Source organism: Thermoascus crustaceus (genome assembly GCF_041956765.1).
Source record: "Thermoascus crustaceus strain CBS 181.67 unplaced genomic scaffold VTN00scaffold_8, whole genome shotgun sequence".
Taxonomy (NCBI): Eukaryota; Fungi; Ascomycota; class Eurotiomycetes; order Eurotiales; family Thermoascaceae; genus Thermoascus; species Thermoascus crustaceus.
In genome coordinates, this window is record NW_027192534.1 from 745449 (window position 1) to 756855 (window position 11407).

The 11407-nt window shown below is 51.0% G+C and overlaps 4 protein-coding genes across 4 annotated transcripts; 1 reads left to right on the forward strand and 3 right to left on the reverse strand.

Moving 5' to 3' along the window:
* Positions 1 to 89: 89 nt before the first annotated feature.
* On the forward strand, positions 90 to 2574 carry VTN00DRAFT_9841 (uncharacterized protein; the record flags this gene model as incomplete). Its single annotated transcript, XM_069436841.1, has 4 exons — positions 90 to 188; positions 249 to 428; positions 484 to 750; positions 808 to 2574. The coding sequence occupies 4 exons, from the start codon at positions 90 to 92 to the stop codon at positions 2572 to 2574; spliced, it is 2313 nt and encodes a 770-aa protein (XP_069284440.1).
* Positions 2575 to 3385: 811 nt separating this feature from the next.
* Positions 3386 to 5730, reverse strand: VTN00DRAFT_9842 (uncharacterized protein; the record flags this gene model as incomplete). The annotated part of the gene is made up of 6 exons (XM_069436842.1): positions 3386 to 3512; positions 3575 to 3631; positions 3689 to 3809; positions 3871 to 4758; positions 4806 to 4892; positions 4962 to 5730. The coding sequence occupies 6 exons, from the start codon at positions 5728 to 5730 to the stop codon at positions 3386 to 3388; spliced, it is 2049 nt and encodes a 682-aa protein (XP_069284441.1).
* A 168-nt stretch (positions 5731 to 5898) lies between these two features.
* On the reverse strand, positions 5899 to 7513 carry VTN00DRAFT_9843 (uncharacterized protein; the record flags this gene model as incomplete). Its single annotated transcript, XM_069436843.1, has 4 exons — positions 5899 to 5960; positions 6082 to 6201; positions 6395 to 6610; positions 7465 to 7513. 4 exons carry the CDS (start codon positions 7511 to 7513, stop codon positions 5899 to 5901), a joined length of 447 nt encoding a protein of 148 aa, XP_069284442.1.
* Positions 7514 to 7853: 340 nt separating this feature from the next.
* On the reverse strand, positions 7854 to 11180 carry VTN00DRAFT_9844 (uncharacterized protein; the record flags this gene model as incomplete). The annotated part of the gene is made up of 6 exons (XM_069436844.1): positions 7854 to 8309; positions 8377 to 8667; positions 8722 to 9698; positions 10467 to 10831; positions 10889 to 11106; positions 11175 to 11180. The coding sequence occupies 6 exons, from the start codon at positions 11178 to 11180 to the stop codon at positions 7854 to 7856; spliced, it is 2313 nt and encodes a 770-aa protein (XP_069284443.1).
* Between the last annotated feature and the right edge of the window lie 227 nt (positions 11181 to 11407).

Here is an 11407-nt window from a genome sequence, read left to right on the forward strand (position 1 = left end):
CAACCACAAGCAGCATGTTATATCCTTGTGCTTAACCGTCCTCGCGATCTCGACACGTAGCCCAAAAGGCCACCTCCTAAGTCGGGACCATGGAGAACGAAATGGAGGTTGATAGCACAGAGACTCGCGGTGTTAAGCGGACAGCTGCTGATGCTGGCCTGCCCACAGAGGCGCCCAGAAGGATCAGAGTTAGTACATACACGTCTTAGGAGGAGGAGAAATTTTCAAGTACTAAGTAAAGCAAACAGGCTCTCGACCCAGATGTCGTAAACAAGATTGCTGCAGGGGAGATCATCGTTGCTCCCATGCATGCACTGAAAGAGTTGATAGAGAACGCTGTTGATGCTGGCTCCACTTCTATCGAGATTCTGGTCAAGGATGGTGGCCTCAAGCTACTCCAGATCACCGACAACGGGCACGGCATAGATGTCAGTCGCCACAAGAGACATTTGATGATGGCTAGGAGCTGACTGTTAAACACAGCGAGACGATCTGCCTGTACTCTGTGAGAGATTCACAACGTCAAAGCTGAAGGCATTTGAGGATCTCTCGACGATTGGCACCTATGGGTTCCGTGGCGAAGCGCTAGCAAGCATCAGCCACATCGCTCATCTTACTGTCACCACGAAGACCGCCAATTCAAGCTGTGCTTGGAGGGCACACTACAGTGATGGGAAGCTTGTCCCGCCGAAGCCAGGCCAGAGTGCAGAACCAAAGGCAACCGCTGGCCGTGGAGGAACCCAGATTACCGTATGTGTGCCACTGATTGATACCGCGAAGTTCTACAAATAAACTGACTAAAAACAGGTAGAGGACCTATTCTACAATGTCCCTACAAGACGCAGAGCTTTTCGATCCGCGAGTGAAGAGTACGCTAAGATCCTCGACGTCGTAGGCCGCTACGCCGTGCATTGCTCGGGGGTGGCCTTCTCATGCAAGAAGCATGGCGACGCAGGCGTCAGCATATCAACAGCCGCCAACTCAAACACCGTCGACCGGATCCGCCAGATCCACGGCAGCGCTGTGGCCAACGAGCTGGTCGAATTCAAAATCGACGATAAGAAACTGGGCTTCCGAGCCTCAGGCCTAGTCACCAACGCTAACTACCACGTCAAGCGGACAGTCATCCTACTCTTCATCAATCACCGCTCTGTCGAATCCTCCGCGGTCAAAAGGGCAGTGGAGCAGACATACTCCACCTTTCTCCCAAAGGGAGGTCATCCCTTCGTCTACATCAACCTTGAAATCGAACCGCAGCGCGTGGACGTCAACGTCCACCCGACGAAGCGAGAAGTCAACTTCCTCAACGAGGATGAGATCATCGAGAGCATCTGCAGCGAGATCCGATCGAAACTCGCGCAGGTGGACTCCAGCCGGACTTTCATGACCCAGAGCATTCTACCCGGTGCCTCAGTCCCCGAATCTATTTCTTCTAAAGATGTAGCACCGTCCAGCACCCAGGCAGGGGCAGGAAAACCTACTCCTCGAACACCAGCAGCGACGAAGAAACCATACGAGCACAACCTCGTCCGGACGGACTCGAAGGTGCGCAAGATCACCTCGATGCTACCATCCGCGGCGCCGCACCCTCTTCTCTCCCAAACCACAAATGCAGAAGACACCACTGCCAATAATATAAACGACGGACTTCACTACGAAACAACAGACCGCGAACCTCTCCGCATCGGCCTCACATCCGTCAAGAATCTCCGAGCCGCCGTCCGCGCATCCATGCACAACGGCCTGACAGAGATGTTCGCCTCGCACACCTACGTCGGGCTGGTGGACGAGCGGCGCCGGATCGCGGCCATCCAGTCCGGCGTGAAGCTGTTCCTCGTCGACTACGGGATGGTCTGCAACGAGTACTTCTACCAGGTCGGGCTGACCGATTTTGGGAACTTCGGCGTCGTCAGGCTCGATCCGGCCCCCAAACTCGTGGATCTGCTCAGGATCGCGGCGGAGGTGGAACGGGAAGAACACGAGGCTTCCTCGCGAGCACGACAAAAGGACCCGCCGGGTAAGGGAAACGAACAAGAAAAAGAGAGCGAGGACATCTTCACCAACGCGCCCGACGTAGTCGCAAAGACACTCATTGACCGACGCGAAATGCTCAACGAGTACTTCTCCCTAGAGATCACCGAGGAAGGGGATCTCCTCTCGATCCCGCTCCTGCTGAAGGGCTACGTCCCCTCGTTGGCAAAACTGCCCCGGTTCCTGCTCCGACTGGGGCCCTACGTGAACTGGACCAGCGAGGAGGCATGCTTCCGCACGTTCCTGAGGGAATTGGCTGCGTTCTACACGCCTGAGCAATTGCCACCTCCTCGTCAAGCTGCAAAGACAGCTTCACAACCAGCAAACGCAGAAGCAGAAGCAGAAGCAGAAGACAAAGACAGGGACGGAGAGCAAGGGGAAGACGAATCCATCACCGCCCGCCGCGCCCAACTGACCCGGATGCTGGAGCACGTCATATTCCCGGCCCTGCGGTCCAGGCTAGTCGCCACGACCAGCCTCCTGCGCGGCGTGGTGGAAGTGGCCGATTTGAAGGGTCTGTATCGGGTCTTTGAGCGGTGCTGATGAACTCAAACGTGGTCCGACATCCAGGGGCGTCTAGGAACTTTTATGTGACGGCATCCATCGATTACTATCCGGACCTTTTCTCTTTAGTTTCGTACCCGTCACTGAGCGGCGTTGAATTCACAGAGTGAAAGGGACTGGATGTGTTCAGACAAAACCGTTCACACGTATAATAATCTATACCAGTGCCAAAAGACCACGCGATACGCGATCTAATCAAATCTATATCGGAGAGCTAGTGGAAGCGGAGGCCGAGAAGCAGCGCAGTAACCAACTATCCACAATCATATATACGGCTAATCACATAGCACCAGATTAGGCATAGGTACTTATATCAGAGTAGAAAGTTAATTGTAACGAAAACCGAAGTGTAACAGCAACTGACTTGTCCGCATGGTAATAATAACAGAAGGGGGATAATGAACAATAGAATCAATCCCCTGGACTGGGTGATCCTAAAGTAACATTGATAGCAGGAGAAAAGAAGGAGGAACTAAAAATGTATAGAGAATCGGGCAAAAGGAATAAAAAAGAAAAAAGGGGTGGGGGGGGGGGGGGGGGGTTTGAAAGATACGAAAAGTTCAACATCGTAAACAAGACCGGAGACTCCGTGACGCCCAAAATCCATCGACCCGATCAATTCGTTAATTCCCTCGTTTCGTTTCATTCGACATTCGTATCCGTTGTCAGGATTTCAAGAGTAGTAACAGAAGAAGCCAACAAGGCAGGTACATGGGGTGCGTTGAGAATAAGAGTAATAATATCCCCCGAAGGATCATTATGCTTTTTGACTTTGCTGAACCGCCAAGGTTCATTGTCTTGAGTATGGCTTGTTCATCAGTGCGATTTCACGCGCGACGGTCGCCCACTCAAGCTCCCGTTTCAAGGGTTTATTGCGCTTCTGCAGCTGCATTTCCTCCCATTTCAGAAGTTCATAACTAGAGTTTACTTAGTTGGAAATTTCTGTGAAGAAAAATAGGTACGACAGGGTGATACTTACACAAAGCGAAGATGTGGCTGGATGATCACATTGAGCCGTCTTGCCCGAACAAAGCAGCTTTTTATCACAAATCAGCGTCATGAACACTTGAGACTAATGAAACATAAAGCTTACTATGCTCTTGGAAATGAAAGGCCTAAGGATGCCATAACCTCGGCGATACAGATGGTAGCCGATCTCGAGACGCCTACACGACAGTGGACCAAAGTTGCCGTATTATCTACCTTCCCTTTCCCTAAGCAGTAAAATTTGACAATTAATATTTGTTCAAGAACAATGTTGAGAGGAGAACTCACGAATAAATTCCAGACATTTGTCGAATTCCTGAGTCAAAGGATCTATGCCATTATCCTGAACCTGATCAATAAACATCAGGTTCTCCTCTCCCCACACGCGCAATTCTGCGTCGGTCCAGCTGACCGGTTCACCAATGCTTAGGATTCGCCTGATCCCGAGTGCCCAAAGCAGCTCCGGATTATTAGCATGTGTTAAATTGCCAAGGTACATGTATGGCAGAATGCGACTCGGCAGTGAACCGTCCATCTTGCCAAGCCAGGCCGGGTCTGGTAGGCGAGAAAGGTTCAGCCCCTGAGCTGCAGGACTTTCCTGCAACAATCGTCGCTGGATGCTGGTCAAAAAGGCCACATCTGACGGGTAGGCGAAAAAGTTGCGCTTCTTTTCACAGTGAAGCCTGAGCCATGCTTCATGGACCGGAACGCCCTCAGCGAAGACGAAATACGCTATCGCTAAGAGCGAGCTTTCAGTATAACCGTCTCCACAGTGGATGAGAATCTTGCGTGGTTTCTTGACCAGAGAAATCATTGGTATATCACCATCTGCATCCTCTTCTTGTTCCGGTTCTTCGGGATTGGCAAGATAATACATCCATCGAACCGTGTTGACTAGGTCGTCCACATCTCTGTTCTCACCAGTGGGTGGTATGATACTTCCCGACGATGGGAATTCCATTCGCTGGGGACCATCCTCGAGCTGCTTATCTAACTTCTCCAGCAACCGCGGCCCGGGGACGCTGGCAACGTCGCTGGCTTCAATCAATAGGTCGAACTCCTCATCTTTGGTATCCCGCAGCATCAATGCGAGCTCCGGAGTCGGACCTTGCCAGACGTTTTTCGATATCTCCGAAGCTTTTGACATGCTGCACATCTCAAATCGCTCCCATTGAACTAGAGATGTTAGAACCCATTATTTGGCAACATACTGTCAGACTTACAAAAATCCATAACCTGACCGGTCATCTGTCCTCTAGAGTCTATGGCTACCAGATCTGGATGCCTTTCTTCTATCTCTCGGAATGTACCTGTTACGTGTCAGGTGAATTCTGGTAGCAATTCAGTTGTACAACGATCCATATTGGAAGGAAACTCACTTGAAAGAATAAATGTATTAAAAAGCAGCGTTTCCTGTCCGGGGTCATATTTCATCCTCCAATCCTGCTGCGCGATCGCAAATCTTTCAGCAAGAGCGACTAACTCCATCTCTTCAACTCCATCTTCGCCGTAGACAACAATATCCGATAGCGAGGCTAGCTTCGCCGTCTGGATTTGAAAGTTGCGGACAGAGAACCCCTCTGGAGGATCCGCCAGAGGAAACTCGGTACCTGACGGCGCAAGCACCTCCTCCGGTGAAACTGCACCCTTGAGCCTTGACGTCGTCAAGTTCCCTCCCGCTTTCACTATTGTCAAACCCCTCAGACATTTTGGTGGCCGTCGAAGGGATCTTTTCCGGTTAACAAAAAAGGCCAGTTGGATCTGGTTCTCAGGATGGAGACCATGCAGCCAGGGAAAGACGTGCTTTGGCTCTGGCAAGGGCTGTCTGGCCAGGTAATCCAGCGCCGCAGAGAGTGTGCTGATATCTATCGAGTATATCGGCGGGAAATTACAGAGTCTGCGGAAGTTATCTGGCGGATATAGTAGCGATGAGGTCTGGACACTGCTTCCAGATTTGGCACGAGGGGACACTGGTGGAGTGACGCGTCCATTCGAGTTGGGAGCAGGACCGGTTGGACAGATAGGGAGATGTTTGTTTGGAATCGGAGTCGGGGTCCGCGGGCGGCTATTGAGGTTCAAGGCCGGCGTGGGAGGAGGCGGAGTAGAGGAGTGTCGAAGTGACTGCTGCTGTACAACGACGGTCGCCATGACAATTGTCTCCGTGGTTTGTTATGTTTTCAAATTATGATGGATGATGTTCACAGTCCTGGCATCCGTTTCGAAGGGGCCCCTTGAATGCGGGAGAGAAAGCAATCACATCCTCTGCGAGAGTCGCATAACAGACTGTCCTGGTGCAAATACAAGTTATATCTGCGATCAATGCGATAGCGGAGCGCAATTCAAACGCGTCTCCGGGCTAAGGTGGAATGGTGCCCTCCCTGGGAATTCATCCGTTAGTAACAGGCCTGGCAGTAACCATAGACAACGGGATATCTAAACAACGGAGTGGGGAGATTAAAGGACCAGCAGACTGATAACATGTAAATGAGACAAACTTACTAGGCTCAATAGAAGCAATTGGAGGACACTCCTGGGCCCGAAAGATATCAAGATCAGTAAGGGGATTGGCGAGACAGGACTCGTGCAGCCCAGGTAGATAAGCGGTGGATACAGTTAAGTCTGGGATAGACACGCCCCGCTACTCCGTCACGGTGGGGAACAGACGGTAGGAAATGAAGGGAGGTCAACAGAGAAACTGGGAAAAGATATGGGAGAAAGGATGATGCATGGATACAGACATAGTGTTTAGAGTGCAAGGGGGGGGAGAGGAGGGGAGGGTTTTCTGTGTTCGCCCGCGCGTGCTACAGCGTACATGGCATCAGCGGTGCTGCAATCGACGACCCCACCAAGAGGGCCAGGGAGGGCAGGCGTTGGAGCTGCGCGCGGCGATCTGAGGCGGGCCACCGACAGCGCTGTGGGCCCAGGCCACACTCAGGCGCCGGCTGCGGCGAACCAGCGTCGTCGGTCCGACAACCCCGCGCCGTCACCCAATAAGGCTGCGGGCCCGTCGTGCTCCACGCCTGGGACCCTGGCCAGCGCTAACGCGCCCAACGCTCCGCTTCCCCCAATAGTCGTATCTCGGAACCCTCGAGAGCAGAAGCATCGCGACCACTTCCAAGCACCGTAAGACAGGGGTCCGTTAAAAAGGCAGCTCGGACCGCATGCCCAACCGTCCTGCAGCTGTGTTCCCGGTCGTTTTGTCTGTTCACCCTCCATGTTATGACACCTTCTTGCCATCCGCATCAAGCACTTCGATCAAGTCGTAGATGGTCGATGTGTGGGAGTATCAACTTTAAACAAGAACCCGTGGCTTCCTGAGAGGGCAGAGGTCCTGAGAAACCGCGGCACCATGTGCCTGTAAGACTCCCTGGCCATTCAAGAATAATGCCGTGACACTGTTTCTGTCGCGCGGAGGCGATGACTTGGTCGCGTATCGATCACGGATTGAGTGCCCTATCTCATATGTCCCAGACCAGCATACTTCTCTTGTTCATGCAGGCTGCGGGTCAGGCCATCGCCTCCATGTCGAAGGCTGTCTTGGGAACCCCGGAGCATCTCTCCACCCTCCAGAACGTTTCTTTCGCGAGTCATAACCACCCCGCCTGTCCAAGGTTGAAAGTCATCTTCCGGCTGTCGGGACCCCTTATGGTCTTTGCAAGGCAACTAGACGAAACATGTCGCATGGCCGCAGCATTTCCCTCACTCTCCTTGGTCTACGACAGACGCTCTCGATGCTTCCTCTGGCCAGATCTCTAGTTCATTTCCGATTCCGCTAGCACGATCTGCCCGAGCCTTCAATTCCAGGACTTCGGATCAATTACTATATTAGGACTGCACCAGCTCGACATGGTGCCGAGCCTGCGGCTTATGTACCGTACTTACAGTGTCTCACAGTGAGATTTGGGCCGATGTCGCGAGAAAAGCCCTTCATGGTCCAGTTCAGATGGTTATGTCATTGCTCCACTTCGGACGTCAGAGACCCTTTGTTTGGAACAGCACAGCGGCTGCTCCTGGCATCCATCCAATGACAGACAGAACTCAAAAAGTCGCTCCAGCAGATATCTGTGGCTCAGGAAAATATCCCCAACGCCGAAGTGATGCATATTTCCTGTTTGGATGTTCAGGCCAACACGTTCAAATTTCAAGCGCCAGTCCACCAATTAGAGATAGCTTAAACTGCAGCAAAGTTGGAAGATAATAGTACCAACCTCCTAGACAATAGGTCGATGCCCAAAAACTGAATAAGCAACTCAAACGAGGCGCATTGCTAATCACATCCATGCCTTTTCCTTTAGTTCGTCGGCAAGTCTCAGGAGATAGAATCTGGCCATGTCAGGAGGGAGCCCATCAAAGGAGCGGACGATCTTGTCCAGGTCGTTCCTTCCTTTCTCATACGCCTGTAGATCACGGTTGCCGTACACATCTCTGCCTGGAGCATACCCCTTCGCCAGATTCCGGAAGAAGACATTGACTGCAATGCTCACTTCACCGACTTGAGATGTGGCGTGTAACCATAGTGGGGGGATAAATAATATGTCACCCGGCTTTAATACCGTTTCATGTGGGGACGTGTGTGGAATTGAGACAATCGGTCCTGTATGACTTTGGAATATGTTTATCATAGAACCCGAAGCGCCGGCAGGTAGCTGTAGGTGCTGCACATCAGAAGGGGGATACAAAATCACCCGCTTTTCTCCGCTAACTTGGCAGAGGACGTTTGCCATGACCTACAAAAGACCGGTGTGAGTAGGGACTCTCTTTTAGATTGATAGCTGGATACGTTTATCAACTCACGTCGTAGTGTAGCCACATTGAAACAGGCCCAGATATCCTTAGTGGAGAGCTGTGGGCATTATCGGTTACCAGGGACAGCTCAGCTGGCAGATGAAAATCGTCTTTCAGTCCTGGAAAATCGACCGCCAAATTTGCAGGAAGTTTGGATGGCTGTTTGGTAGAAATGGACCGGAGATATTGGCGACTTCCCGCATATACTTCGTCAAGGAAGGTACCGAATTCCTTCGTAACGTAGGAGAAGTTTTTGGTCTGAAAGTTCATGTGCTCCGAATGTGCCTCGTGCACGACGACCTAGACGCCATTTTCAGTATTCTCAATCATCAAGCTTGGAACTGGAAGTCATACCTTGCGGTCACTGCCAACCTTAGTCACCAGGTACTCCTTCGACCAAAGCTCAGTACACGGGCCGATATCCGATCCCTCAATAACAACTGGGGTTGCCTTTGCAATAAGTTCTTGAAATTCAGAAGACGTGCTGATTCTTGTCCGTGGAATCGGTTTAATCTCTTTTGTATCCGCCGAGTGTTGATGATGCGGTATCTGAGGCGCCCCAATTCGGCGCCCCTCAGGTTTTGATTCCTGAATCATGAGCCACCGGTTCTCACATGCTAAGTTTGCATCTTGCAGCATCCAAGTCCCTTCATTCCAAAAAGTTCCGAACGAGAAACATACTGCTCCTCCACCTAAGATCAGCACTTGAGAAGGATTGACGGCGCAGGCAACGTGACCGCTGAGAAGCGGTCGTTGCCCTTTGAATTCAATCCCCAACCCAACTGCGGAGAGTATTGCCTCACTCAAAGGCGCGCCACAAGCAAGACATCTCATAAGCTCCGCAGTGTCTAGCAGCATGATCTCATACTTGGACGGAACGGCACCTCTGGGCGATATACCACCGGCGATGACCAGGCCCCACGAGGTCATGTTGACAGTGGCACCAAATCTAGCAATAGATTTGGATAAGAGAGTCACAGCTTGAAGTCGTTCCGTTTGGTCGTTCAATTCCACAAAGAACGACCCATTGTTGCGCCGAGATACCTTCCATGTCCATAAATCTTCCAGAATGATGCCATCCTGGGTCATTCCTCCAAATAAAACTCCAGAACAATTATCAATATTCTCCATACATGCCCCGAATCGGGCGCTGGGTCTGTGGCCCACTTCCTCGATGGTCTGCCATCCGCTTTCAGCGTGCCACAGCAGCCACCCACTTAAGACATCTCCCGTATCAGACTTGCCGCCGTAGAGAAGGACGTACTCGTCCGTATCACCAAAAGTTAATCGCGTGGCACAATGTCTAAATCGAGGGGCCGGGAGGCTTTGGACTGGCTTCCATGAGTCTGCATGTCTTAACCAACAGTCGTTCAGTACTGTTGCTGGTGAGGCCCTGCCGCCAATCAGCAGACAATCGCCATCTCTCAAGGTCGTGACAGTATGACACATCCGTGCGGGAATAGTTTGCGGTGGTAAACACCGGACTGGCTTCTTAATATCATCGGAAGTGTAAACATCTGTGGACCGAAGGCGGGATTGCATCCCCAGTCCACCATAATGACCTAACGATGTTTCACTGTCCGGAATCACTGCGCCATATCGTCGCTGCCCATTAAATCGAGAAGGACAACGCGGAAGCAGCCTCAGAGAGCAACGCATAGTCGCATGAGAGGGATAATATCCGTGATGTCTCAGGCTACCATTCGGTTCCTCTTTCTCAATTGTAGAGGCCGATAGAAGAAAATAATGAGACGCAAACAGTGCGAATTCTTCCCACTCGTCAAATTGTTCGACTGTGTCAAGTGAGATCCTTCGAAAACTGCGTATAAAAGAATTGTCACCCCAGAGGTCCCATAAGCTCCTTGCTTGCGCGTGACACCATCCAGCATCAATGAAGCGTTTTTCCTGATCGCTTAACGAGGGGTAGTGATGGATTGAATAAAGAGGCGCTTGGAGCTTATCGAAATGTGCCATCATAGTAGAAGCAAAAGGATGGTCTGGACCGTCCGGGAAGAATTGCTCTAGTAAACAAAATTGGACATCTTTGTAATATTAGCTGTGCTGTGCAATGGGGTTAGGATTTAAGAACTTGAACTGACCGCTACTTAGCTTCGATGCCCAGTGGATCAGAGCATCTGCGGACTTAACGTCCATATAGGTTAGTGATACTTCGGCGACGCAGAGGATGGAGCAGTTCGAGGAATCAATTTCCGTCTCCAAGGCCTCTTCCAGCTTCTTCAAATTTTTGAGGTCGCAACCAATACCGATATAATGCTTGCTGCGTATCTGGATAGCATTTTCGTCTGGCAGGAACTCAACATCCTCAAGTACATCTGTTATCTCCTTGGTTTTCTCTATGATGTTCTTCTTATTGACCATGAGTTTTTCATAATCGATATCGATGAACTTCATATTCTTACACAAGGATCGTTCGCCGCTGAGGAACTGAAAAGGGAGGGGATCACTACGACAACAGACTTAGTCTACTTTTCCAGATACTTGACGATAAATCCCTACTCACAAACCACATCCAAAATTGAGAACATATTTCATATTGTCCGATGGCTCCTCTAAGAAACGCCGAACCGTTTCTGCAATAGCATACATCCGAAGCCAGTATCCACGATTGATTAGAGGCGCACGTCTCTGTGGCTTCTTCACAAAATATCTGAAGAAATGGGGCTTGGGATAGTAAAGAAGCTCGACACTCCGCTTTGAGACAATGCTGCTATTGTTCGTCTGTAGAGGATTTGGAGCGGTTAGTATGCGAGGCTCTGAAAAACTTATGGCAATAGAAAGTCTCTTACCCCCATTACCAAGCTTGCCTCTCTTTCAGCCTTAGTGCTCGCTCCAGCCATACCTGATCCTTTTGCTGAAGCCATGGCTAAGCATAAAAATATTAGTCGAGCTGGTGCTGGTAGATTTCGTCGATTCTAAATTTCTGAACCCCCCGAACGCAAGTACTAATCAAGGTGTGGCCCGAGCGTCGATGCTCGCTTGACGCGCTCTCCGCCTGTGGAGCCGACCGAGCGCTTGAGAC